Source organism: Larus michahellis, chromosome 8 (genome assembly GCF_964199755.1).
Source record: "Larus michahellis chromosome 8, bLarMic1.1, whole genome shotgun sequence".
NCBI lineage: Eukaryota > Metazoa > Chordata > Aves > Charadriiformes > Laridae > Larus > Larus michahellis.
In genome coordinates, this window is record NC_133903.1 from 43,885,783 (window position 1) to 43,911,534 (window position 25,752).

Consider the following 25,752-nt stretch of genomic DNA (forward strand, 5'->3'; position numbering starts at 1 on the left):
TACTGATGAGAATAGGTTTATATCCAGGATATCAAAGAAAACGTGCTGTATACACGGACTTCAGCCAGCTCTTGGTTATTTACCACAATTGTACATAGTGTACCTATAAACCTCTAAGGATTAATAAAGCAATAGCCATATAAGCAAATTTTAAGAGGCTTCCTATTGAACTGGACAACAGCTTTGAAGTACTGAGATTTAACATACAAATAGTTGAAAAGTGTATTTTCTAACATTTATTAGGTTTAAAATGTTTCGTTCTTCACCATGAAACATAGAAACGTATTCTATAGAATAAGTTAGATGTTGACATGTTACCGAAGACATCTTCCGTGCTCCAATACAACTACATTTGCCTCAGTGGAACTGCTCCATTTCCACTGGTGTACTGAATCCACTCAAGATGTGAAGAGTGGGAATTTCATAAGGCAATATCCAGCACTTCCAAAGGAACCTGCTATAAAGCTGCAGAGAGAAGCAGCATTGCCTTACCACATCTTCTGCCTCTCACAATAAAAAAGACAAACCACAGGGGAGAAAAAAACCACAAAGGATTCTGGCGCATGGAGTCAGACCAGGAAGGCACAGAGAAGTGAATTATGAGGAGGCAGCCTGGAGGCAAAAGTTTAATGAGCACCTAGAGCATCTCAGAAAATACACACAATTTTTAAACTGCTGCTGTTTTTGGGGAAAAAAAAAAGGTTTGAAGGCAGTTGGATTTCATCTTTCCAGATGGCACATAGTAAATTTAACCAAATACTCAAAAATGCCTTTTATCCAGTTCTAATCTAAGACAACTGGATTCAAGATTGTTATTAATTTTCTAGTCATCTCCACCAATAAAAAGCACGCCACAGAATAATCTTACCATCACACTTTAATAGTTGACTTTACAGTCCAGTTTGAAACCAGAAACCTTAAATTGAAGATATCTCTGAACCTGGAGGAACTGTGTGTACTTTTTCCCATTACTGGAATGCAACTCAGGCAGCACATTGGAATAAATTGGATGAGATTGCAGTGAGGTGAAATTAGACCAATTATATAATAGTACCAAACTGTTCGTGTTCGTTCTGATATTTAGGGGTTTTTGCTGTTTTGCAATTTTAAATGAGCCATTTCTTTAAATACATGCCTTTTTCCATTTACTAAAATGTATTACAAAGGAATTGGTGACGTGGACAAATATTTATGTCTGGTCTCTTACCAACCTTGATGTCTACTAACTCACTCCTTATCTTCTAGAAAGATAATTGAATCAATGTTAAAAAACAGTAAATACTGTTTCTGGTCACTATTGATGTTATGAATTCAGTTAATGTAAATGAAAACAGTCAAGTTTCCATAGAGTGACATACAGAGGTTATGCGGATTTGTTTTATTTTAAAAACTCAAGGACATTGACAAACCCCTAATTTAGATATCTGTTGCAAAACTTTCTTCGGTGAAAGTGTTAATGTTTCCATGTTTCATATGGAGATGGATGGAAAAAGGCAGCTGAAGTTGTAGAACTATGCTGATCCTACTTACAGCTTGGAGGAACAGCATCAGCTTTTAACTACAGAAAGAAAAAAGGAGACCAACAGACCCGACCGAATAAACTGAAGATCACATCGTACTGTTAGATACGAACAGTATGGAGCAGGTGTACGCTATCATTATTTACATGATGTAACAGGTGAAATTAAACCTTTTTGCTGTTGTAAATCAGAGGAAAGTAACATTGCACATATGCCAAATTATTCTTGAAAGCCAAACCTAAAACAGCATCTACATGAAATTGTCATTAGCAGCCCCCAGCTCTGGCAAGAAACTGCGAAGGAGTGTTCAACACTCATTTCACCTCTCCATTACTGCTACGTGTACTTACTTTTTGATAAGCTGCAAATGCTTTTCCACTAGGAAAATACCTGCCACCATTAGTTAATGCACATCAAAAATAGACCATGAATCCAAATAAGCCTCCAGCAATTTGTGATAGCTAGGATCCAAAAATTATTTAAATTTCACTACTTTCAGTAAGTGACATTGTCAGAGAGTTAACCATTTAAATAAAAATGTTAATAATCCATTATTAACCATGGTTTTAAGGGAAAAAATAAACCACGTAAAAAAGGAAAAAAAAGGAAAAACAGGTTTCAGTCCTTTTATCCTATGAGTAGATTGCACACTGCAGGTTTTCACATTCTTCAGTTTCTCAGCCATAGTCCTTAGAATGTGAAAATAGTGGAATGCAACAGCCATTAAGCGTGTGGAGAAAGTATGAGGAATAGAAGAGAGTCATGTTACTGGATACGAAATGCCACAGTGCTATACTGCAAACTATAGGCATACAAAATTGTTTCACTACACATAAAATGTAAGTATACAATCCCTATCTATCTGTGACTTAGGCCGTTCTCACCTGCAAGCATCTATCTTTCCATTCATCTATGTTGCAAATGAACCACTTGCTTAAAACAATTACTGGTATGACCAGAGAACAAAGAGCTGCTTTTAAGATATTTCAGGACCTTACTTTGTTCAGTCTAATCAAAATAAGGCTGGGAAGAAACGTAGCTGGTGTTTGTAAGTATCTATGATAGCATTAAATTGATATAAACTATCTAAACAAAAGAACATTGATAAAAATAAAACTGAAATCTCCTACTCATAGATTGCGTTAAAAATTATTTTTAAACCATCAGAGGGTGCTGCAAAAGAAGGCCTTTCAGTAAGATTGCATTTCCTCCTCCATTTTAAGACCGGAGTTCAAATAGGAGCGCCTGGGACAGGAGGGGACCAAGCTCCATTACCAGCACTTACTGGTCTTTTGAGTCCATACTGCGTTTTGAGTCCATCCTACGTTAAGTATCCATATTTTGTCTCTGACACATAAAAAACAATAACTAGTAAAACCATCCTCTGACTTAAATTTTGGAATTGTGACTTCACAGGGAGCAGAAGGGGATCCAAGGGTTTTTTATTCTGCCTCCTATTAAAATCAGTTTGTTGGCATATAAGGAAAATAAAAATAAGTGGTTTTCCTGGACTGCTCTCAGAAGTGATTCTAGGTCCTTGTTACACTTGGTCACAGCTTTTCTGGCAAGGGCTGCTTCTTATTGAATCCAGTTTATCAACCTTTCTTTGGATATAAAATACAAGCAGTTGAGACACTTTTTTGATCACACCAGAAAGTACTTATCCGGGGAAATGCTATACTGCCTTTCAGGAGCTGGCTGGGTGGGGATTTTATTTTTTTAATTACATAGGGCCGCAGGAGTTTGCAGATGATAATGTGTCCTTGATAAAGCAATCAGGCATGACTAACAAGATTGCTGCATTGCTCCTCCCTTGGGTAAGCCAGTAATTCCAAGGGAACAAAACAAGCACAGGACAGTCATACCTTCTAGACCCAAGGGGAGCAACAGCAGAGCTCTACCTGCGCTCTTTAAAGAATAGAACAATTAATCAGAAGAGCCTGAAGGAAACAAATCGTGCCATCTAATAGTCCATTGCTGAGCAATTTGACAAACGAAGAGCTGAGGTTCTGTATTTCATGAGATTAGTACTGCTATTTGCCCATTTTGCATGCCAAACGGTAAGTGAATATATGAACACCCTGGTTCTATAGGATTTGTTCGGTAAGCCATATAATAAGAACTATTAATGCCATCTGCAAAGGAGGACTAGCATTTACTGACTGGAAAGGGAAAATTGTCTCTTGATGGTATTTACAGTAGCATGTCCATGTCCCATATTTTCTAGGTCTAGCATATGAATTAAAGTGAACAGAATTTCACCCTGAATCACAGCTAATTTCGCTGGTGCGGCAAAAGCTATTCTACCCCCAAAATGTTACCCATGAGTCAGACCCCAAAATGTTCCTCGTGAGTCAGACTTGCACATAAGATGAGCATGCTAGGAAGGAATGAAGTGCATTTAGAAATTTTACTGACTTCAATTCAGGAGCTGTCAGTTGTCTGACACCTCCAGACCTTCTTAGAAGCTTCATCAACTACATAAACTAATAAAGGGGGCCAGGAGAGCCTGTCAGCACGAGAGCTGCCATAACCACTACAACTTGGAGCTCTGTTAAATGGATCCCTATGGGAATGATAATGTTGAAGTCAGGGGAATCGACTCCAGATCTGGCAGGGAGTGCTTTTCAATTGCAAGACTGACCAGATCTTCACATATTTTTTTTCTGTTCTTCTCCACACTCATCTGAGTTTAGCGTCTCTCCCTTCTATTGCACATTCCACTCTTTCTGCCATCTGATACTACAAATACCATTCAGTCACGCACATAATTTTCTCAAACCCCTGTCTATGAAGTACTTGCTACTGGATAATCATGTCAGCCAAACACACAGATCGTCGTCAAGTATGCAAGTGCCTAAAGCAGTGAAATAATACAATCTGTCATGACAGAATGAGAGACATTATGATTAACCAGCCTAGCACTTTTTAAAACCAGTCAGTTGTCCACAAACAGAGCAAAGCCCTTACAAAGGCTATGAACTTCACTCCTTTATCTCAGTAGCATCCCAGATACACAGTTTCTAGAATCAAATTTTAAGACTGCATCATCACATTAGTGAGACCAAGTCATCGGGGAGTGGCAAAAGCACCTTAAGGGCTTAAAGATGGAGGGGGTTTACAGGACTAAGATATTTTGAAAGACTCAAGGGTTATAGACTAAGAATAAAAAGAGACATAAATATGTCGAGGATCATACAGCCTTAACAAGGAAAATAGGTTTGGAAACCACTATTGTTTTCCTCTCTCAATGAAAACTAAATGCCAGCCAGTTGCACCCAGTATGTCTGAAAAAAAAAAAAAAAACAACAAAAAAAAACAAACCCCAACACAAAGCATGACTCATTAATATGGGAAGTTTAGTTCATGCAAGCATAGGCCTAGTGCCACTTACCAAGAAGTAGAACTGATTCTTGGCCAAATGCATCTCCCTTTCCAGGCTGCTGATTTGTTTTGGAACAGGCCCTCCAAAAACCATAATCCATAACTAATAGCAGATTATCCAGTCAAGACAATGGTGTCCCTCCAGTCTTTAAGCAAAACTACGCAAGGTCAAGAATATCATGGCACACTGATACCCGTGCACCGCTCAACCAGGGTCTTTAAAACCAAGGCAGCTATAGACCTTTTCTTCACCCATGCTTTGGCTCTTCAGCATTGAAGGTACAACTGGTCCAAGAGCTTGAATTATTTACTGCACTATGCATCAATCTGATGGATGCCTCCTCCCTATGCTTGGATTTTTGGGAATCAGACATGGATACTGTTTCAAGCATTTACTAAAAATACTAGAACTATCACATCTGAGAATTAGAACACTGATAATCTCATTTGACTGATCACAATACATATTGCTCATCTTCAGCACTGTTTGCGAGGTTTCGAATGAAGGTCATATTGACAATAGGAGTGAATACTAAAAGAGGACATAGAAATGAAGAGAAAGCTTCTACCCTACGAAAGGCAAATGGAAGCAAGTTACAAGATGAAGGCAGTAAGAACAATATTGGAGACCCAACCCCAGTTAGAGTCTGTTACTTCCATAACAAAGTAAACAGGTCAGGACTCAAAACCACTCCAAAAACACATCTGTTCAACACACCACAAATAGGCTTCCACAAGTTTTCAGCATAGCTAATACAAAAAAGGCTTGACGGAAGAGTGGAATACTAATATCCCCATGACATCAGATAGCCTGCTCTGGAGCAATCACAGAGTATAGCAGAAAGGATAAATGGTTGTAATGTAGCTTGCCCTATTCTTCCAACAGCTTGAGGTTATCCAAAAGCTTGATGCTGGGGAGATTAAAAAAAGGTTGTTTAGAAATACAGGTTTTCATAGACTTGTTGAACGAATTCCTCCACAGCAACCAAATGACTTTTACTTTCTATGGCACCTAAGCAACCTTCAGGAGATCAAAAATATCCTTCTCATCCCAGCTTCATCAATGTCCAATTTATTTCCATGTATTTCAGTATTTAGAGATATAGTAGGTGACCGAGTATTTGCCTCCTTCTCCCAAGTAGCCTTTATTAAATAATCAAGTGTTTTTTAAAACATAGCTTTTAAGTACATTTTTTGGATTAGAAAAATATTAATTTTTGTGAATCCTGGATTAGATAGATATTAATACTCATATTTTGAAGTAATTCCACAAGCTATTTTCTGCAACATATACTTTGTTACTTCTCCATAAGAAAAGAAATACAAGCATTTCATACCAGTCCTATAGTTCTGTATTTTGAGCATGAAAACAGTTGGAAAAGTTTAGTTTGCTATACATATATATATATACATACCTCTAAATACACAAGATACTGCAATTCCTCAATTTAACACTACTCCTCTTACCTGAAGATGGTTACAAAAAATAGTTCTAGTTGCTGTAACTTTTTTTTTTTAACAAGTTAGACTATGGTTACAATATCTTGGATTACAAAATGCTCAATTCCATTAACTTTTAAACTGACAAACAGGTATTTTAGGATGATATGCTTTTAAAGTTGTGTAGCTTATAGCATCTGCCATCATAACAAAAGATAAGAGAAAGTTAAAAACCAACTTTACATTTTTTACTTAAAAACCACATAAGAAATGTAATACGGAACATACTGAAATGGGAATTTCTTGAACAAACAATATATAGTGTTAACAATATGCGTAAGCACTAAGCAGCAATTTCTTTCTTTTTGTGATACTGCTCCAGCAATTGTTTAGTTTCTTGTAGATTTAGGACTACAACTAACTAACACTGTATGAAGAGATCTGCAGTTGAAAAATTGACTCAAACAGTGTCTCCCAGAAGTTCTATTTCTTTGATGAACAGAAATGGGATTCTTCTTGTGCTCATTAAAAAGTTATTGTAAGTTAAATCCCAACTTCCATATGATTTACTTTCCTGCAGAAAATCACATATATGAAGATAACACTGTTTTTTCTTAAGCTACCTTACAGAGCAGGTAACTACTAAATTTCCACAGGCAAAAGGCTGACAGCAAGTCTTACATATTTTCTTATGAAGAAAAATATGAAAAAAAAACTTTGAAAATGTTGTTAAAGCACTGTATTATGGTTTTAAACTCAAGTAATAAAGCACGCCTGCAAGGCATTTCTTTCACCAAAATCATGCCGCAATCAAGGGAACCAGCCCTATTACTGTAGTATAAAACTAGACTATTACAGAGGGCTTTCAATTTCCCTATACACCTTTTAACTCTAAAGACAAGTAGCTCATATTTGTATTCAAAAAAAGACTCCATTCAAGCATGTGAAAGTTTATGGGCAATCCCTATCCCACTTTGTGTCTTAAGCAAACTCTCGTTTAGCTAGGACCTAGGCTTTTCCTTCTTCATGGGAGTAAAGTTCAGCCTTTGAAAATAATGAATACTCAAGATCAGTGTGAACTTCAAATACCTGCACTAGCTAAATGCTTTTACAGTGTTCTTTGTGCATCTTTCCACTCAAGCATAGACCTACTCCCTAGGGATTCACGCTGTCCCATCAGTACCACCCATCTTTGGGCTAAGCCTCATTTGCAGGACATGGCCCATAGCACTGTCTAGTGAAAAGTGCTAAGTCCAAGTTCACAGCATCATTTAGGTTGGAAGGAACCTCTTGGGATTATGTAGTCCAACACCCCTGCTCAAGCATGGGTGCTAGGCTACAGCAGGTTGCCCAGGATCATGTCTCAGAGCTACTGAGAAGAGCTTGGCTTCCCCATCTTTATTACCTCCCATCAGGTATTTATACACAGTGGTAAAATCCCCTCAAGCCTTTTCTTCCCCAGGCTGAAAACCTCCAGCTCGGTCAGCCTCTCATACATGGCCCTGTGCTAGACCTGCTCCAGTAAGTATGTATCCTTCTTGCACTGGGGAGCCCAGAACTGGACGTAGTATTCCAGATGCATCCTCATCACTGGATCATCTCCCTCACTCTGCTAGCAAAGCTTTGGCTGTTGTTGCCACAAGGGTGCATTGCTGGCTTACGGTCAGCTTGTTGTCCACAAGGACCCCAAGGTCTTTCTCAGCAAAGCTGCTTTCCAGGCAGTGAGCTCCCAGGGTGTACTAGTGTCTTGGGCTTTTCCTCAGGGAGCAAGACTTTGCATTCCCCCTTGTTGAACTTTATGAGAATCCTCTGTCCAGTTCTCCACCCTATTGAGGTCCCTTTGGAAGGCGGTACATCATCTGGTGTTACCAGCCACTCTCCCCAGTTTTATATGATTTGTGAGTTTGCTGAGGATGCGCTCCATCCCATAATCCCGGTCATTAATGAAGATGTTGAATAGTATTGGCCCCAGTATTAAGCCCTAGGGTACACCACTACTGACTTGCTTCCAGCTGGACTTTGTGCCACTGATTACACCCCCTTGTGCCCACTCATTTGGCCAGTGTTTAATCCACCTCACTTTCCACTTACCTAATCTGTAATTTGTCAGTCCGTCTACTAAGGTCAAGGTAGACAACATGGACTATTCTCCTGTGACCTCACCGTAGAAGGCAACGAGGTTGGTCAAACACAATTCCCCCTTGTAAATCTATGCTGACTACTCCTGATCACCTTCTTGTCCTTCATCTGTTTGGAAATGCATTCCAAGAGGATTTTCTCCATCACCTTTCCAAGGACTGAGGTGAAGCTGACTAGCCTGTAGCTCCCTGAATTCTCCTTCTTGTTTTTCTTAAAGACAGGAGTGCCATTTGCTCTTTTCCAGTCTACCAGAACATCTCCCAATCCCATTCAAAGATAATTAAGAGTGGCCTTGCAATGGCATTAGCCAGCTCCCTCAGCACTAGGGGTGTAACCCGTCAGGCTCACGGACTTCCAGTTTAAGTGCACCCTAATCTGGTCCTCCACCACTGAGATTCCAGACTTCCCCTCTGGTCTCAGGGGCCTGGAATTCTTGAAGGCTTGTTTCACTGGTAGAGACTGATGCAAAGAAGGTACTGAGCACCTCAGCCTTCTCCACGTCATTTGTCACCAGTTTCCATGCCCTATTTCATTTGAAAGCAGACCCACCATTTGCTCTTTATGTACTTGTAGAATCCCTTCTTGCTGTTCTTCCTGAAGGCTGAGGAACTATCCCATAGCAAATGGCTACTCTTGCTCATCAAGCCACATGCCCTTTGCTAGACTCCCAATGCAGTCCTCACAGATTCTGGGGCAATAAAGAAAATGCCTTCATTCCACTAGGGAGTGGTTCAGGAGTCCAAGCTGACTTTCCCAGCCTATGCTTTGTGCAGTGGAAGGCAACATACCAAAATTACATCTTTCATGTTTTGCTCTTTAAAATATCTATACATTTGTTTATTTCTACTTCTATCTCCAATTTCTGTATAAATTGGTAATGTTATAGATGCCATAGAGATACAAGAAATAAAGTACTTGAAGGCTCAAGTACTGTATCAGAAATATGCACTGACTTTGTAAAAACCAACTACATTTTACATTAGGCAAAATAATGAATAAACTTTTCTGATTAGGAAGATGTAAAATAAAATGAGTGGTTTTCCCTGTAAATTTTACTGCAGAAGTCATCTGTATGACTTGTACTTAACCCTTTTCTTCTCATGCAGCATTACAGTATTCCCCCCCACCCATCCCACAAAACAAAAAAAACAAATATTCCACTAGTTGTTACAGATTGCACTTTTAAAGCACAGACTTGCCAGTCTTCTGCATTTCCAGTGTCCTAGTTAAACAGTTGACATACACAGTCTTCGTTTTATGAAACTGGAAGATTTCGCCTAAGTACTTCTTTTGACGCTGGAGAAATGTTATCTGGGAAAATTACTTCAAACTCTATAATTAAGTCTCCACGTTGGTCAGGATTTTTGGGAAACGGCAAACCATATCCTATAATTCTTCTTCTCATCCCAGGCTTGACAACTTCATTTACTGTCATGGGTATGGTTCTTCCTTCTATCGTTGGCACATTGATAGAGCTGCCACACAAAGCCTAAAGAAAGATTGTATCAGGAGAAAAAAGAAATTGGTCAGAATATTATTTGTACTTACAAATTAATTTGGATTATTTAGAAAAAACTAGCGTTCTAAAAAGTATTTCCACTGTGCACTACTGAGATGTTAAAATTCAAACACAGTGCCCTCTCTTCAAAAGGGAAGGGCTTCAATTTGTCATTGAATATCATGGAATTTACCAACCCACACAGTGGCCACTGGAGAGTAACTAAGCTTATATATCCTTCAAAAACTTTATCAAATAAAAAGGTAGTTGAGCAGAGAGCGAACTCTTCACTCATACTTCTCTAGAGATGTCCAGCTTCTAAGTTTCCATTGGAAATTTTGAGTCCTGTTCCATTTTTGTTTGTTTGTTTACATTGCACAGGGCTTTACTCTAATATATCATCAACCCATATTATACCAAATAGCAGAACAACATTTAAGTATCTATAAGCAGATGCATACCGAATTCCACAGCTGTCTTAGGTGAGCATTTGTGATGCTCAGAGAAAAGCAAACAACTATTTTGGTGAACCAAAACTAAAACATCACAGACTTTCTCCTGCTTTATCCAATAGTTTGTTTTCATTACTAGGATCTCTGATAATAACATTTTCATTCCTCCAACTTCACCTGATTCAGTACACTATGTCTATAGTGATAATGTCCAATTTACATAACAGTGCAATGAGTCTAAATAGGCTTTATCTATGAAGGAACTAGATTACCCACATCAGCATTAAATATTGTCTTTTCTCTCTCCTTCACCTCATTTTAGGTGCTTTATCTCACTTCAGATGTACTTTTAGTTAAGAATCCTTTAAGAAGGGAGCTCATAACGTACACAAAGATTTTATTATGCAAGCAAGAGTTTATTTCTCCACCTAATGCTAATTAAGAAGAAAAAACACAACACACAGAGCACTACATTATCTTTTAAATAATGACCACGTCAAAGCTTCAGACTCTTAAGAACTCTGCCCAGTTGTCTCATTTTTCCTTTTGAAAGCCAATGTGTTTTGACTTGTAACAGAATTTTTAAAAGCTACACCATTTTTGTTATTATTTATAGCTTCTATAACACCTGTTCACAATAATTTATCCTCATGAAATCAATCTCTATGTACTTTGAAATCACACTGAAATAACTTATGACATAAAAAGGCAGACTTAGAATTTGCTGGCAGTGAAAATACTTAATACATTTCTACTTTGTCCTACAGAAGTAGCAATCATATCACAGTAGTAAGAAGCATACTACATTGGATGTATTTGTTGATTGTATTTGTGTTTGTTACTTCAGTCTAATACATATTTAGCTAGAAAGGTAAAGTATGACCTTTACTCTTATTCTTCCACCCTCATTCTCTTCCACCTCCATAGTGAACAGCTTGAAATAATACTCCATTTTTATCAAAATAGCTAATGCTTTCACTATAAATAACTGTGCTCTGCAGCCACACACTGACTTTACAAGAGTGAAACATTACTTAAAAAAAAAAAAACAACAAACAAACCACCACCACCATCCAAAACTTTACTGCTGCCATACAGCTTGTGCAGTGTAGCCATTGTTTCATATTGTAACAGGTTTAAACATTTATTAGAGTTCTACCAAAAGAGAACCTTACCTCCCTTAAGCTGATCTTAACAGGATAGATAATATTTGATCCATCTCTCTTGAAGTGAGAGTGAGGTTTATCTTTAATGATAAAAACAATATCAGCTGGAATTGTGTTCGGTGTTTCATCGCCTTCTTTTGGAAAAGTGATTTTGGTGCCTTCTTTCCATCCTCTTTTTATCTCAATAGTAAGAATTTTGTCCTCTGTTCGGACACTTCTACCATCTGGGTTAAGCCTTTTACGAGAAATCCTCATCCTTTTTGTGCAGCCATGATAGATCTCTTCCAATGACACTTTAAGTTCATGGATTACAGGGGGATCTTGTTTACGACGCAACTGGCTACCAACTGTATTCCTTTCCCTTGGAAACCCATTCATACTAAAACTAGTGAAGGATCCAAATGGATCACCATCCACCTCCATGTCTTCAGTGTCTCTGCCACCAGGCATCCTCCTTCCAAAGAAGATCTCAAAAGGATTTGTGCCACCAAAGAAAGCTGCAAATGTAGCATGTGGGTCACCATGGAAGGAGTACCGGAAGGTACCACCCTGTCCATCAGGTCCTCCAGCTCCTCCTTTCAGACCTAAATAACACAAATAAACGAAGTGAAAAACAAATGGAATACTAGTATAAGCTTTCCTATTGTGGAGTGTAATTATACCAGAACTGATGAGTCAATAATGTGTGCAGTAGTGTGAAAGGTCTCCTTTTCAATGAGGACTCACCATCAGACTATGGAGTACCAACTAGTAATTCAATAGCTTGAACAGCAACAATGTTTCTGAAGCTCTAGAATGGCTTCTACTTCAGAAGACAAGTATTCTGACATTGCCAATTTTATTTCATATGATTGAAGCCAGCTATTCAAAGAATTAGCATCTTAAAACAGAAGACAGGTCTGCCTGACTTCATCTTTTTTTGTGCTGCACTCTGGTGGGAGCTGCTTCAAGATCACTTCTGGGAAAATTATGCAGTATCACATGCAACGTTTTCCATAGTCTTCATACCTCAGCTTTAACCCAGTACTTTAACCAGTATTAGTTAGCTTTACCTCTGTCTTCCTGCAATTCAGTTTGAGTAAAAGGTAACATGCCAATAGTCAAGCAGCCATATACTTCCTTAATGTTTAATTCAGAATCCCAAACTTATGACAGCTTGCGTTTCTAAGATATAAAATAGGTAAGAAACCTGGGAAATCTTTTCAATCCAGACACAAATAAAAACAGCTTGGAAGCTCCTACGGCCCATTTGGGTACAAAAATCTTGCATATTTGTCACCATCTCTGTGCAAAAAAATCAGAATGTTCTCAAATAGCTTTGTTCTTTCTCTTCTTTCTTCCACAAGGACAGATCTAAATCTCATTTCTTCCTGATAAGAGTTCCCTTACAATTCACACTGGACACTCCCTTTTAATTCCTGCTTTCTCATTCCAAACCCAGCTAAAAATCAATTTTCTTAAATGCCTCTTTCCCAAAAGATGATCTCCAAGTACTTCGTTGTAGTAGTTAGTGCTCTCCTGCACTGACCATTTCTGGATACCCTCTCAAACTTTTAAGATGAAAGACTGAAAGTCGTCTTAGAAGACTTTTATTTCTAAACTTACATTTGGTTACTCTTTTTTATTTTTTTTATTTTTTCAATCTTACAGCAGCTCAGCACTACAGCTGCTATCCTACTTCCATAGCCGTAACAGTGTAAAGGCTTATATTAATGAAGCATGCACTCCCTCAATTTGGAAGTGGTTGGTTTGGGACTTTTTTAGCTCAGTGTTTTTAGAACTTCCATGCATAAGCTTAGTATCAGTTATCAACGGTAACCAAGTAAGACATTAGAATGAGAATGCTTTCCCCATCTCAATACCAGACCATTTTAAAATTACTTAGCAACATGTAGTAAATCCTTCTTTTGCAATACTGTTAATGTCAAAAAAGCAGATCAGGGGATTTAATCTGTGATAGAAGAAGGACACCTCCCAGAATAGCTAGCCAAAAGCTGGTATTGAAGGTACATCAAGTTCCTGGCTGTCAAAACACTGAGGTTTCTTCCTTCCTCCCACCCCAATCCCTGCCCTTCCCTCACAACTCCTAGTTACACTCTCAAATGCAACTGAAGAGCTTTGAGAGCAATTGAGGCACCAGGAAGTATTTTCAGATTCACCATTCTAAAAATTCACATCTTGGTTTAATATTATGCCCCAAATAAAAAGAAATCTATGTTTTGAACCTCTGTCTTCAAGTACGCAATACCAGGATGCCAAAGGCTGCATTGCTTTATATGCTTTAATTCAAACTCCTTGTTATTTTGGGAAAATAGTTATGATGAGCTGCTGCAGAGGAATCGAAAATGCAAATGAATCCACCACGTAAAAAGGTTTTTAAATGATACACAGAAAGGAAGCAGGGGGTGAGAAGGAAGAAGTGCAAGAAGGCAAAAGACCCAAAGGTCTGCTGTGTTATCTACATAAACACTTTTTTCCTAGAATGTTTCAGTAACAGCACTAAAGCTTTAAATACATGCACTGGAACAAAAGACAGAAAACTTGCATCCTCTGTAGAAGATGAAGGTCTTCTACATTAATTTATGGATGTTAACAATTGTATTAAGTCTTACAGATAACAGAGGACCGAATTTTATTATGTGTTGATAAGAACCCACAATTTTCCCCAAAGTACTGCTATTTAGGTTTCCTTCCTTATATTAGTAAAAAACTTGTCCCTGAGTGAACAGCAATGAGTGGACCTACTTGTCACAACAGAAGTAATCATTTCATGTGGAATTTCTGACACCATACATTAAAGGGGAGGGATGTTAGTGACTTCCTCTATTGCTCAATCTTAAGACTGAAAGTCACGGTGGTAAAAAAATAAAACAACCCTCATCCTCTCCAGATAACCATTTTAGGATAAATACGACATTTCTGAGGCCTCATTCTCTTGGCATGTTATCACTGTTTACAATTAAAGCTAAAAAATTGTTCTGGTATTTCATGACATCAGCCAAATTCTTTCCTCTCCAGGCAAGAAGCCAAGGACAACTACAGACTGGACACCTGGGCTTCTGCTCAGGACTGTCCTGCATAGATCAAGCAGACTGTCCTTTAGCAAAAATTTAAGAAAAGAATAAATATCTTCCCAACCGCACCTTAAAAAGTCCTAGGGCAAGGGAAGACAGCAGTAAGATATCGCAGAAAGCTATTTACGGGTCATACAAACTTTTTCAATTCAGTAACTTTTTGCCTGTCAAGTATCTGTAATTTTTTTAAAAAAAACATAAAAACACATTAAAATAAGAAATTAAAACTAGATCAGCATTAAAACTGTGCAATACATTTTACATTTAAAAAGCTGATGAGTCAAACTTCCAAGCAGTACAAATACATTTGCCTAAAAATCAATACATACCATGTTTTCATGCATCATCTATGTTTATTTTGCTTCATTCAAGACAATTAAAGTGACCAATCAGAGCATAACAGAGATATACATACCTTCCTCCCCAAACTGATCATAAATGTCTCTCTTTTTGGGATCACTCAGCACTTCATAAGCTTCTGCAATCTCTTTGAATTTTTCCTCTGCATGGGGAGATTTGTTCTTATCTGGATGCCATTTAAGTGCTTGTTTTCTGTAAGCCTTTTTGATATCCTCGTCAGAAGCTCCTTTTTCAATTCCCAGGATAGAATAATAATCTTTCCCCATCCTGAGTGTAAGAAGAATTCAGATTTTCCTTGCTATAAAGAAAGCAGTGTCCAGTGTCTTAGCAACGTAGAGATGCTAGAGAAGGAAAAATAAAAATCAAATTTGGAATTGAAACAAACAGAACTGTTATAAATCAACAAACTCCCTGATAAATTAAAGAAACACTAGACAGCTTCTCCGTATTTCATTCCTTCCCCTGTTGCTCATTTATAAATAATTATACACAGTGGACAGAACACAGCCCGCTTTAGAGTCCTCCCACCTACAGTACGTGTCTCCGCTCTTTCTAGAACGACAAATAATACAGGACGTCACTTCCCCGACTGCCCCAGCTGAAACAGTCTGCACAGCTTTCACTCTCTCACACACACACATGCGCACAACACACACACACACACAGAGAAAATGCTGAACTTCTATTTCCTCCCTTCTCAAACAACTAGAAAGTTTAAAGGTTTAATAGTGTGATACAGTCAGCTCTAAAGACATAACTGTCCCAAGAGAAATGCAGTAGCCCATATAAAGTAATTATAGCATTTTACTTCACAGTTTCTATAGAGACAGCTGCACATGTAACTGTTTTCCAAATATATCAAGATGGATTTGCACCCTTTCCAGCAGAGTATGAAGTATTTTACACCCACCTTAACTACAAAGCATCAGAAAACATAACTTACTTTCTTTAAAAACAAAATTAAGCCACCCTCAACCAGAGTTGACTGCAGACCTTTATTATTAAGCAGTAACAAATCAAATCGGAGGAAAAAATATCACTCAATTTACAACAACTCAAGCCACTCAAAGCAGACCAAAACTGCGTTTCCTCCCCACTTCTACACAAGAGGCAACATCAAGACTATTACAGAAGCAAACAGCTTTCACCTCATGAGACAACAGTAATGGAAAAATACCTGGTTCTCACACATTTGTTTTATAATACATAGTGAAAATTTTACTATTGAAGTACTTCTCATGCTCTGCAGAGGGAATGGCATGACATTTCAGCCTGCAAGATTTCTTTTATGTCTCAGTTAAAAGCTATAGGTCAAGAAATCATCCTTACTTGTCAGCATGGTGATAAACTTCACGGCTGATTAGCATAGCTTGAAAAATACTCCTCCCTGGAACAAAGTATTAATATGCCAGTTTTGCTCATACCTAGAAGCTACCTGCTGTAGGAAGACCTCTCTAGGCTCAATTATGACATTACCCGTATGAAGACAATTAGGCTGAACTGCCTACCTTCTAACCATAACAAAGTTTAAGCAAAGTAGCATGTAACAGTCAAGGGACTATCAAACTCAAGTGGAGCACACTAACCTTCTGATTCAGGGAACATTATATTTGAAGGTGTTTTCCAGAACCTGCTCTAACTTAAGAGGCCTGATGAGAAGAGAAAGAAATTTTCTCCTTAAGAGTACTAGAAAAAGATTTGTGACTTTTTTTAAAAAGGCAAACAAAAAACAAAACCAAAAACAAGCCACCACATATGTGTCATCCCTCTATTCCTCACATCATATCTATTCTTTTCCAGTTTCTGCACCAGAATTGACGAGATTCCCTCAATGCATCCAGGATTTGCTTAGTTATTTTCTTTTAAATTTCCTCTTGGAATAGGGGTGGAATAGATGAAGACAGAGCAGTACAAAGAAAAGATTTCATCACAATATTTAAGAAAGCAAGAACTTTTGCATATCTGTAGTTATTATTTCAAATGCAACAGAGGCCAAAGGGTATTGAAAGAAGGAATCGACTACCCTTGCCACCAAGTCTTTCGGGACTTACTTGCATTTTTGGAACATTGGGAGCCACAAGGTTACAGAATCAATTATCTTTACAGCTGAAGAAGGAAGCTGTAGCTGAACTCCACATGGAATAAAGCTATTCTTTAACTAATCACCCTTTTCATCTTTCTTTAAAGGGTGCTCCTTTTGTTAATTTACTATTAGTATTTCAGGCAAATTCTTGTAGACCCATGTCCTAAATTTAATATTTTCTCCACAATGGAATTCTGAAAGCAGTAGGTACAACAGTTTGAATTAAAGCAGGAATTCAGTTGATTTAATACAAAATATAATACCACTCCCTAAGAAGCTACTTTACATACACATTTTAATGGGCAGTTTAACTTTACCACACTCAATAAATGGTTGCAAATATGACAAGTTGCCATCCAAACACAGCAGTTACTACAACTCTGAGCAACAAAAACAAAAAACAAAATTCATCACTATTGACAGAATAAGACTTAGAGCAGCACTAAATTCTCTTGCAAAACTAGCAGTACAAGAAATTATTACGCTCAGCTGTACTCCCATGATATGGTTTGAGCAACCACTGGTGGGGTCATAACTGATATCAATTGAAGTATTCCCACCAGTGAGGGTCTGATAAGGACCCCATGATATATGTGTCACTGTATTGTCAACACAATAGAATTGTCAAAAAAGCGATAGCTCAGATTAGTTTCAGGACTGTATTTTTCATTAAGTTTTTCAAGACCTCTGATCCACCAGAGGGGCAGAGGGTGCATACGCTCGCTTAAAAAACAAGGTATTAAAAATGTCTCCCTTTGAGAATATTATATTAAACACTTACCTCTTCTTTTACATATCAGAAAAATACTCAAGGGTCTGCAATTAGCCAGGCTTAGTGCTCCCCCCTCCCCATTTTGTAAAACATGGTAATTAGTTTCACAGGTTTCATTAAAAAACCCAATAGTCAGGACGACTTCTTAAATCGAAAGTTTCTTCCTCTTGAATGTCAAAACTTACAGAACAAATCCTGGTAACAACAACAAAGTCACACTGGGACTTTTTGCTGAAAATCAGAGTGAGTAAGTGTTCAGGCATCCTTCTCTCCCTACAGAGGAGAACACGCTATTCTGGCATAAGTGCCAAATTATACCCTAATTAGGTAAATTATTCCCTAAAAATGAAATTACTTAAGATTCTGAGTGAGATGTACAGCAACAGATACATTATTTCTACATCCTACCCTGCATGAGATCTTCACATCAGAATGAATTTACAGTCTGGAATTTCATATCTTCTAAGAGCTGATGGGATAATCGAAGCACCTCCTTCTAGAAAGCACGTTCTTTCTTTTTCTTCCATGTTAAGACCTTCCTTTTATCATATAATCAGAGATCTTCTGGAAAGATCTTTTTGGCTGCAGTTCCTCTCCGATGCTTATCAAGTTCTTTAGACAATTTGTAATAGATTGAGAGATAAGACTATCTTAAAAATAGTGATTTTTTTTTTTTTAAATTAAAAGACTAGCATGCACAAGAGTCCTTGCATTTCAGTCATCACTTACTTCAGAGATTGACACCTTGTGTCCAAGTACCACAAGACACCTCTACTCTCTGCACATCTGCTCATCCACAGTTCTAATTGCAGCATACTGGGATGCATGCTCACCCTTTATTTGGACTTTTACTGCAAAGAGAGGTGGTTGCTGTGATTTGGTTTGTTTAGGGAGCATTAAGAGCACAGAACCCAATAGATCCTATGTAGCCAAGGGCGGCCTCGGCTGTGAGAAGCCATCAGCACAAGTGCATCCTGCAACTTACTCAAGCCTCGCAGAAGTAAGCCACTAACCTACATATCCATAAAATAGTTAAGGCCATAATCTAAGACTTCGATTAAGAGTGCCCCTGAGTGAGTGCTAAGCAACTTTTTAGACATACAAATCAAGCAATGCACTTGGCTGTGACACCACCTCGAAAATGCTATTAAAAAACCCCACCACCAATTAGTTACCTTTCTTCCTCATTCTACCACATCAACATTTATCTGACTGATATATCACATTATGAATCAATGAACCATATATACCTATATGATGAACCATCAGCTCTTTGTTTACACAGTCTTCAAATACAACAACTGCATTCCATTTCAGGCATACAGAGAAAAAAGTTTTTATCATCGTTGTATTATCAAATGGTATCTATGAAGCTTTTGCTTGTATTCAATTCTGTAAACCAACTTTCTTCCAAACTATGCTCAATATTCACAATACTACAAAAAAAAAATTAATTGCAAAATTCTGACTTTAGTAGAACCTGCCCTTCCTCCCAAATACCTTATTCGAGGGTGGGCGCAGACATAAATAGGAGAGTATTTCAGATGTCTGTGTAGTATGTAAAATTTCACATATTACAGAGGCATCTGACATACAAGACTTCTATGATGGAAGAATCCTAGCTGTTTGAACATATTACTCTGATTCAGTCCACTTCACATCCATAAACTTTCATGGGGCCTGTCACTTTGTAGACACCGGTGAAAACAAGCACGCTTCCGCAGGAGCAGGTTTTAAGCATTTATTTATTTATTTATTTATTGCTATGTGTATCATGCTAAAGAACTAAAATGTCAAGCAAAGCAAAGATTTTTATCCACCTGTTTATCTACAAGACGTACCTAATAAAGACCAGATCTTTGGCACAATATATCACTCCAAACATTATGTTTAATTTTCAAATAAATTCTGTATATTTTTCTGTTATTTTCTGAATTCTGCTAGAATACGAATCTTTCAGTGCGATATTCCTCGGGACTTGTTAGCTGCTAAGTTTTTAGGATTTCAGTTCAAGCTTTTTAAAGTTGATTGGGGAAAAAAATCTGTGCGTCTTCAACTGTATAAAATTACTAAAAAGCCAAATACACAATTTATTAAAATATTTTATTAATTCTCAGGAAGACCAAATAAAATTTTAAAACCATATAGAACTTGCCTAATATAAGCCCACTCTTATCTGCAGAGTATTTTCTATGTTCTTTGATCAAAAACAAGAAAGTGACACTAACTTTTGTAATACAAGACTTCAGTTTTTTAATTTAAAAATGTCTACGAAATATACACTAGAAAGCTGAAAATTGTTCCTTCAACAGTTCACCTTCACTTCCGAGACTGAGTTTGACTACCCTATTCAGCATTCAGTTAGTATTTCAGTAAAGTGGTTGTTGCTTTTAAAATATCTTTCCCATTAGTCTCTCTGAACAACCACAGTTTAACTCACGTACATGTGGACAACTGCTACACATAACAACTTTGGCAGAACAGCGGGAGCAAGGTCATACCACTTCCAGCTCTTAGAATAGTTGCATTCATAATATTAACTTTGAATTAATTGCTTTCTTTAAAGAAGCCTTCGTAAGAATAACTGAAATTAAGATAAAGACAAGGAAACATTCACAATAACAGACACACTGAAATCAAGTTCTAGATTAATCATGAATTAGCACCAATATAAGGTTATTTTAAGGAAAAGCTTCTAGCAGAACTGTGTCATTATTCCCTGAAGTATCTGAAGTTGAATAAAAATGCTCATTATTTCCTTTAAATTAAACCATTTCTTCTGTATTTCTCACCTATTAAACCTCAGAAACAAAACCCAAAAAGACAGGACTAGATCACAGAACAAGTTAAAGAGCAAACAAAACCACAAAGGCAAATTCCAGACAGATCACAACTATAAATATACATGTGCACATAAATGTCAAGGCAGAGGAGCCAAATTCCTCCCCAGAAAAAACTCTTTCACAATTAAGTATCATAATATTTGCAAACCCACTTTAACGGATGAAATAAATTGACATTTATCTACAATGTTTTGAAGAAAGGCACATCCATGTACAGCAGAAAATTTCGTATAAGATCCCCCACTGTTTTCCCAGAGAAAAAAATTTTGACAAAGACTTTTCTCCCCACCATTTTTAACTGTATGTAGCTGTTGACTGAGCTACGTTTATACTTTTGGACTGTGAATAAGACCCTGTACGTGCAAACCCCATTCATGAATGCATTAGAGTTTCACTACAGAAATATTCAGTACCTGGTCTCATATAGAGAAATAAATTTTACAGTTTACAACAGAAGGAACAAATAAATTTTTTTTATATATCTAACATAAAATGCAATGTGAAACCTGCAGAGCTCTTTCTAATCTATCCATGGCCCTAAAACAAAAGCTTCATCTAGTCACGCACTTCATACACAAGCAACTACCCAAATTTATCAAATGCTTACTTCAGTTCTCTGTACAAACATGCTGCTACTGTGATGGAAGTAAAAAGTTTATAGTACATAAGGATTCTGGGGCTGATTTTACAAGAAAGTAAAATACCACATAAAAACTTAAAACAATTAATAGAATTACAAAGTTATAATAGACAGTGACATTAATTTTGTTGAATAGCATACTTGAGTAATTAGGCACGCTTATATTTTCATATTGCATACATCGTGTCTTTGAGACACACTTACTTTTAAAAAATTCAAATTGAAATGCACACAAAACTATTTACGCCAATCTGAGTGCTACATACATCATAATTTCTTCCTGAGGCACATGCAACAGTGCAATTTAATGCAATTCACTGGCAACTGTTGACTTTTGATTCCTCACAGATTAAAAAGGAAGAAATGTAGTGGAACAGGTATAGTCATCTTTTACAAAAATATCTGGCTTCCATTAGAGATATAGCTAAGTCACTGTGAAATAGTACTTCATAGGACACATACCTACTACACTTTCTATATTTAAAAGTTGATAGTGTTGTCCAGAAAGATCTGGTCTGATTATTTTTGATTCAAGAAGAGATATTAAACTAAACTGCAGAATAGAAAGTTATCCAAGACAATTAAACTCACTATATTTAAGTTATACCAGCCCTAGCATCAACAAAAATATTTTCTATTTTATATTGGCAGTATCTGCTTTAAAATAAAGTTTATAAAGATGAAGTTATGCTCCTGCCAACAGGCCAAAGGACACATTTCTAAGGTCTTCTGTGGGTAAGCTTACTTTAAATATACATTCCAGAGTTGGCATGAATTTACAGCTCAAGTTCAAATGTTAAATCTCAAAATGCACACTGCTATCACTAAGAGATATACTGTTACCACTTCTGAACTTTCAAAATGAATTCTTAAGCCTGTGATTCATGCAGCCTTCAATTTTATTTGGAAAATCTACATGACAAGACAGCAGGCACTGTTAGCAATTTTTTTTTTTTTTTAAACTTACTTTTCTTTTTCTTGTTACTTTGGTAATGGTAGGCCAAATGCTAGAAATACTATGCACAACTGAAAACGTCCATCATATTTTCCACATTAAAACTTACTTTTGTTTATTTTATATTAAGTTCTAGGGTTGGGTTCTTCTCTTCAGCAAATCATTATTCTCACTATATATATATTACGACTTATGTAGAAGTACAAGCAATACTAGAAAAAGAAAATAAACCGATTTAAATCTCAAGTGGTTTTTATATTATACATGGTTACAACTATCTTCAAAAACACGACTAGGACACTAGCCACACATGCACACTGATCCTTCATCACAACATAGCAAATTTACATGTCATTAACATAAAGAATTGCTTTCTCATACCTGATTCCTGTCTACCAAGTCACAATCTCTGCTATAGATGAAGAACAAAAATACACTTGGAAGAATGTTCCAAATTTAACTTTCCACCTCCGAGGGGGAATGAACATCTTCTTGCAAGTACGCAAAGTTTCTAGGACTCAGCTATGAGGTATTGCATAGATGAAAAAGCAGCTAACCCCCCTTACTTCACAATGGCGTGATCAACTACTTCAGTCAAGTACCAGACTTGCACTTAGAAAAACAAAAGGAAACATCCAAAGTATGGTCACACAAAGCAACACACACACGAAGTATTTTCATCTATAGATTAAGGCTTCCCTCCTCTGAAAGAATACAGATTCCACAAGTGCTTTTCAATTCTTTACTTAGATCCAGTGTCCTTTTCAATACCCACCCACATAAATTTCTGTAAAAGGACTCTTCCTCAAAACAAGCTGATTGGTCAACCAGGAAAAATGCCAATCATGCAAAACATTTAACAGGTTCCCTCATGTTACTGACTACGCCTATTTACCACACTCACTATTACAAACTTCAAGTAGTTAAGGACATTGTTGCCATACATACTTTTGTAAACATCTACATAGGAAAGTGTACTGTGTTGGTAAGGAAAAATATCTTCTCACTGTTGTTACAAAAATATAATCAAATTCATAAGGAAGCTGAAGTTCTGCTACCTCCACGGAAATGTTCTGTTTTGACAAGTTCTGCACAATTTACTATTAAGTTATCAGTTTGGGGCATAGAAAGCAGAAAAATATAGTAATTAAAGTTCTTCCTTTCAATTTTATGTAAAACAAGCCTGGATTTTTGTCTTAACTACTAATCACTCAGGAATTTATCCAAGACTCGAGGAATTCTGTCCTGAAACAGCCTGTATGCAAATGATGAGTTAGACTTAATCACACATTTATCACACTGTAGCAGTCAGGTTTCTCCCATGCCACCAACCTTCCCAAGTTGGTTAAATGACAAGCAAAGATGTTAATTACGATGAACAGTTTAAGGCTTCATAATTTTTCACTGTTTCCCTCCAATACTAGTTGCTTTTAATTTGATTGTATTAATGTTTAAGTTTTATAGCCTTTCTGGTAATTGTTTTAAGAAACAATATACTGCTGCAATACAAGTCTTTCAGATTCTCAAGTGGTAACATACTCAGACACTAAATATGTTTTCAATATTGTCACATAGGAATATTTTATTGGTTATACATGTGCCACAGTCTTCCATATTACACTTTTCTCAGGATGAATAGTATACCACATACTAAGATAAGGCAAAAAGGCAAAAAGAAAAGGCAAAAGAAATACTGATTAATTCTGATCAGTGTCAAAAAGAATATAAGATTGCTTGGTAGCAAAAAAAAAGAAAAAAAAAGGCAGCAAAAGAAGTGTTAGGACTTACTAGGAAAGGAATAGAGAACAAAACAGAAAGCATTATTATAGTATCATATGAACAGTATAGTATCATATGAACCGATAGTACATCTATACTGTAACACTGTAGGTCTGCTCCCCTCAACTCCCCAAAACCAACTATAATATTTTTTTTTAAGTGTTCAGAGAAGAACCATAAAAGATTATCAAAGACAAGAAAGTGCTTCCACATGAGAAACAACTGAGGAGGCTTGAGTTCTTCAGACTGTAAAAAAGACAGAAGTCACAGAGGTCTACAAATGATGGAGAAAGGAGGAGGAGACATGAACTCTTCATACTCCTATCTAAGCCAGAGCCACTATGTGAAACTAGCAGAAACCAGTTTCAACAATAAAATTAAGAAGTTCTACAAGTGATAGAATTGTCTGTCAAAGGACACTGAAAACTCAAAAATGGTTTCAGTGGGGCACTGAAAAAATACTGTAGAAGAGATACACTGCGAGTTTCTCAGCAGAGAAGTCAGAGCCGGAATTCCCTGAGCTGCAAATATTTGGATGCTAGGAAGGTGGAAAAGAGGACCAAGCCTTTACTCTGTTCCAGTTTTCCCTGAAGCATCTACTTATGGCCACTTTTGAATGCAAATTACGGGGCTAAACAGACCACTTAATGGAAAACCAGTCCAGCATTCTCTAGATGAGCACCCTCATTAGATTCATGAAAATCTCAATATAGTGCAATTCAGCCACTTCCATGTTCTAAAGAATGAACGCTTGCTAACACAGAAGCTTAAAATGGCAGCATTGGCACTATCTAATCAACCTCAGTGACAGGCAAATCCCGTCCAACTGTAAGCATTGGAAATCCGCTTCAACTAACAGAAAAGAAGTGTTTCAGTACTCTTTATCCTAGCATGCTTCCTTGTCCTGTAACCGGAGTATTATTTGGTGTATGTTTTTAAAAAAAGATTCAACTCATTTATTAGTACTGCCAAGGAGGGTTGGTGGGGGCTTTTTTGTTTTGGGTTTTTTGGGGGTTGGTGTTTTGTTGTTTTTTTGGTTTTTTTAAATGTACATACACTAGAGGCATATTACTTGAAACTGACTTAAAACTACAGTCCAGGGTACCACTCGCAACCATCCTGTCTCTTTCTCTCCTGCCACCTCTCCATCTGTTCTCATGAAAAAAAGTACCAGTTGCCTATAGGCTCTAAGATAATTCAACACATACCCCCCAAAAAAAAAAACAACTGAAAAGATGTGTAGACCTCTACTCTCATCTTCCTACCTGCATATCTGTTTATTATACAAACCTTGGAAAATAAGCAATGGATATTAAGGTTATCTGTATTGTTTTCCATCTAAGTGAAATAAAGAGAGGTATTGTTTACAATAAGCAGACTTTTTTAAAAACAGGTGTTTAGTAACACTTGTAAGGATGTTTCTATGTTCCCGTTTTCAGTAAAAGTGAGGCTTAATTTGACATTAACACTCGATGGATTCAGCCCCACTCTTGCAGCACAGAAGGGGCAGCAATCTCCCTACAAGTACAAAGAATAACCAGCTCATATGCTACTCTTTCTACAGCCCAGTATTCTCCACCCCACAGACAAGGGCCAGCTGGCACAAACCAAAGTAACATTTGCTCTGGGCTAGTTGAGACTGGACAC

The 25,752-nt window shown here is 37.2% G+C and overlaps 1 protein-coding gene across 3 annotated transcripts in view; it reads right to left on the reverse strand.

Annotated features, from left to right (window-relative positions):
• Positions 1-5,591: 5,591 nt before the first annotated feature.
• DNAJB4 (DnaJ heat shock protein family (Hsp40) member B4) overlaps positions 5,592-25,752 on the reverse strand; it is a 28,445-nt gene continuing 8,284 nt past the window's right edge. For 2 of the 3 annotated variants that reach the window (XM_074599357.1, XM_074599358.1), the window contains 3 exons: positions 15,089-15,374; positions 11,609-12,183; positions 5,592-9,972 (listed from right to left, as the gene is read on the reverse strand). In XM_074599357.1, coding sequence (XP_074455458.1) covers positions 9,739-9,972; positions 11,609-12,183; positions 15,089-15,299 — 1,020 coding nt within the window. In that variant the 5' untranslated portion in view covers positions 15,300-15,374 and the 3' untranslated portion in view covers positions 5,592-9,738. Of the gene's footprint in view, positions 9,973-11,608; positions 12,184-15,088; positions 15,375-15,561; positions 15,931-25,752 lie in introns of those variants that run through there. The other variant, XM_074599359.1, reaches the window with a different exon arrangement.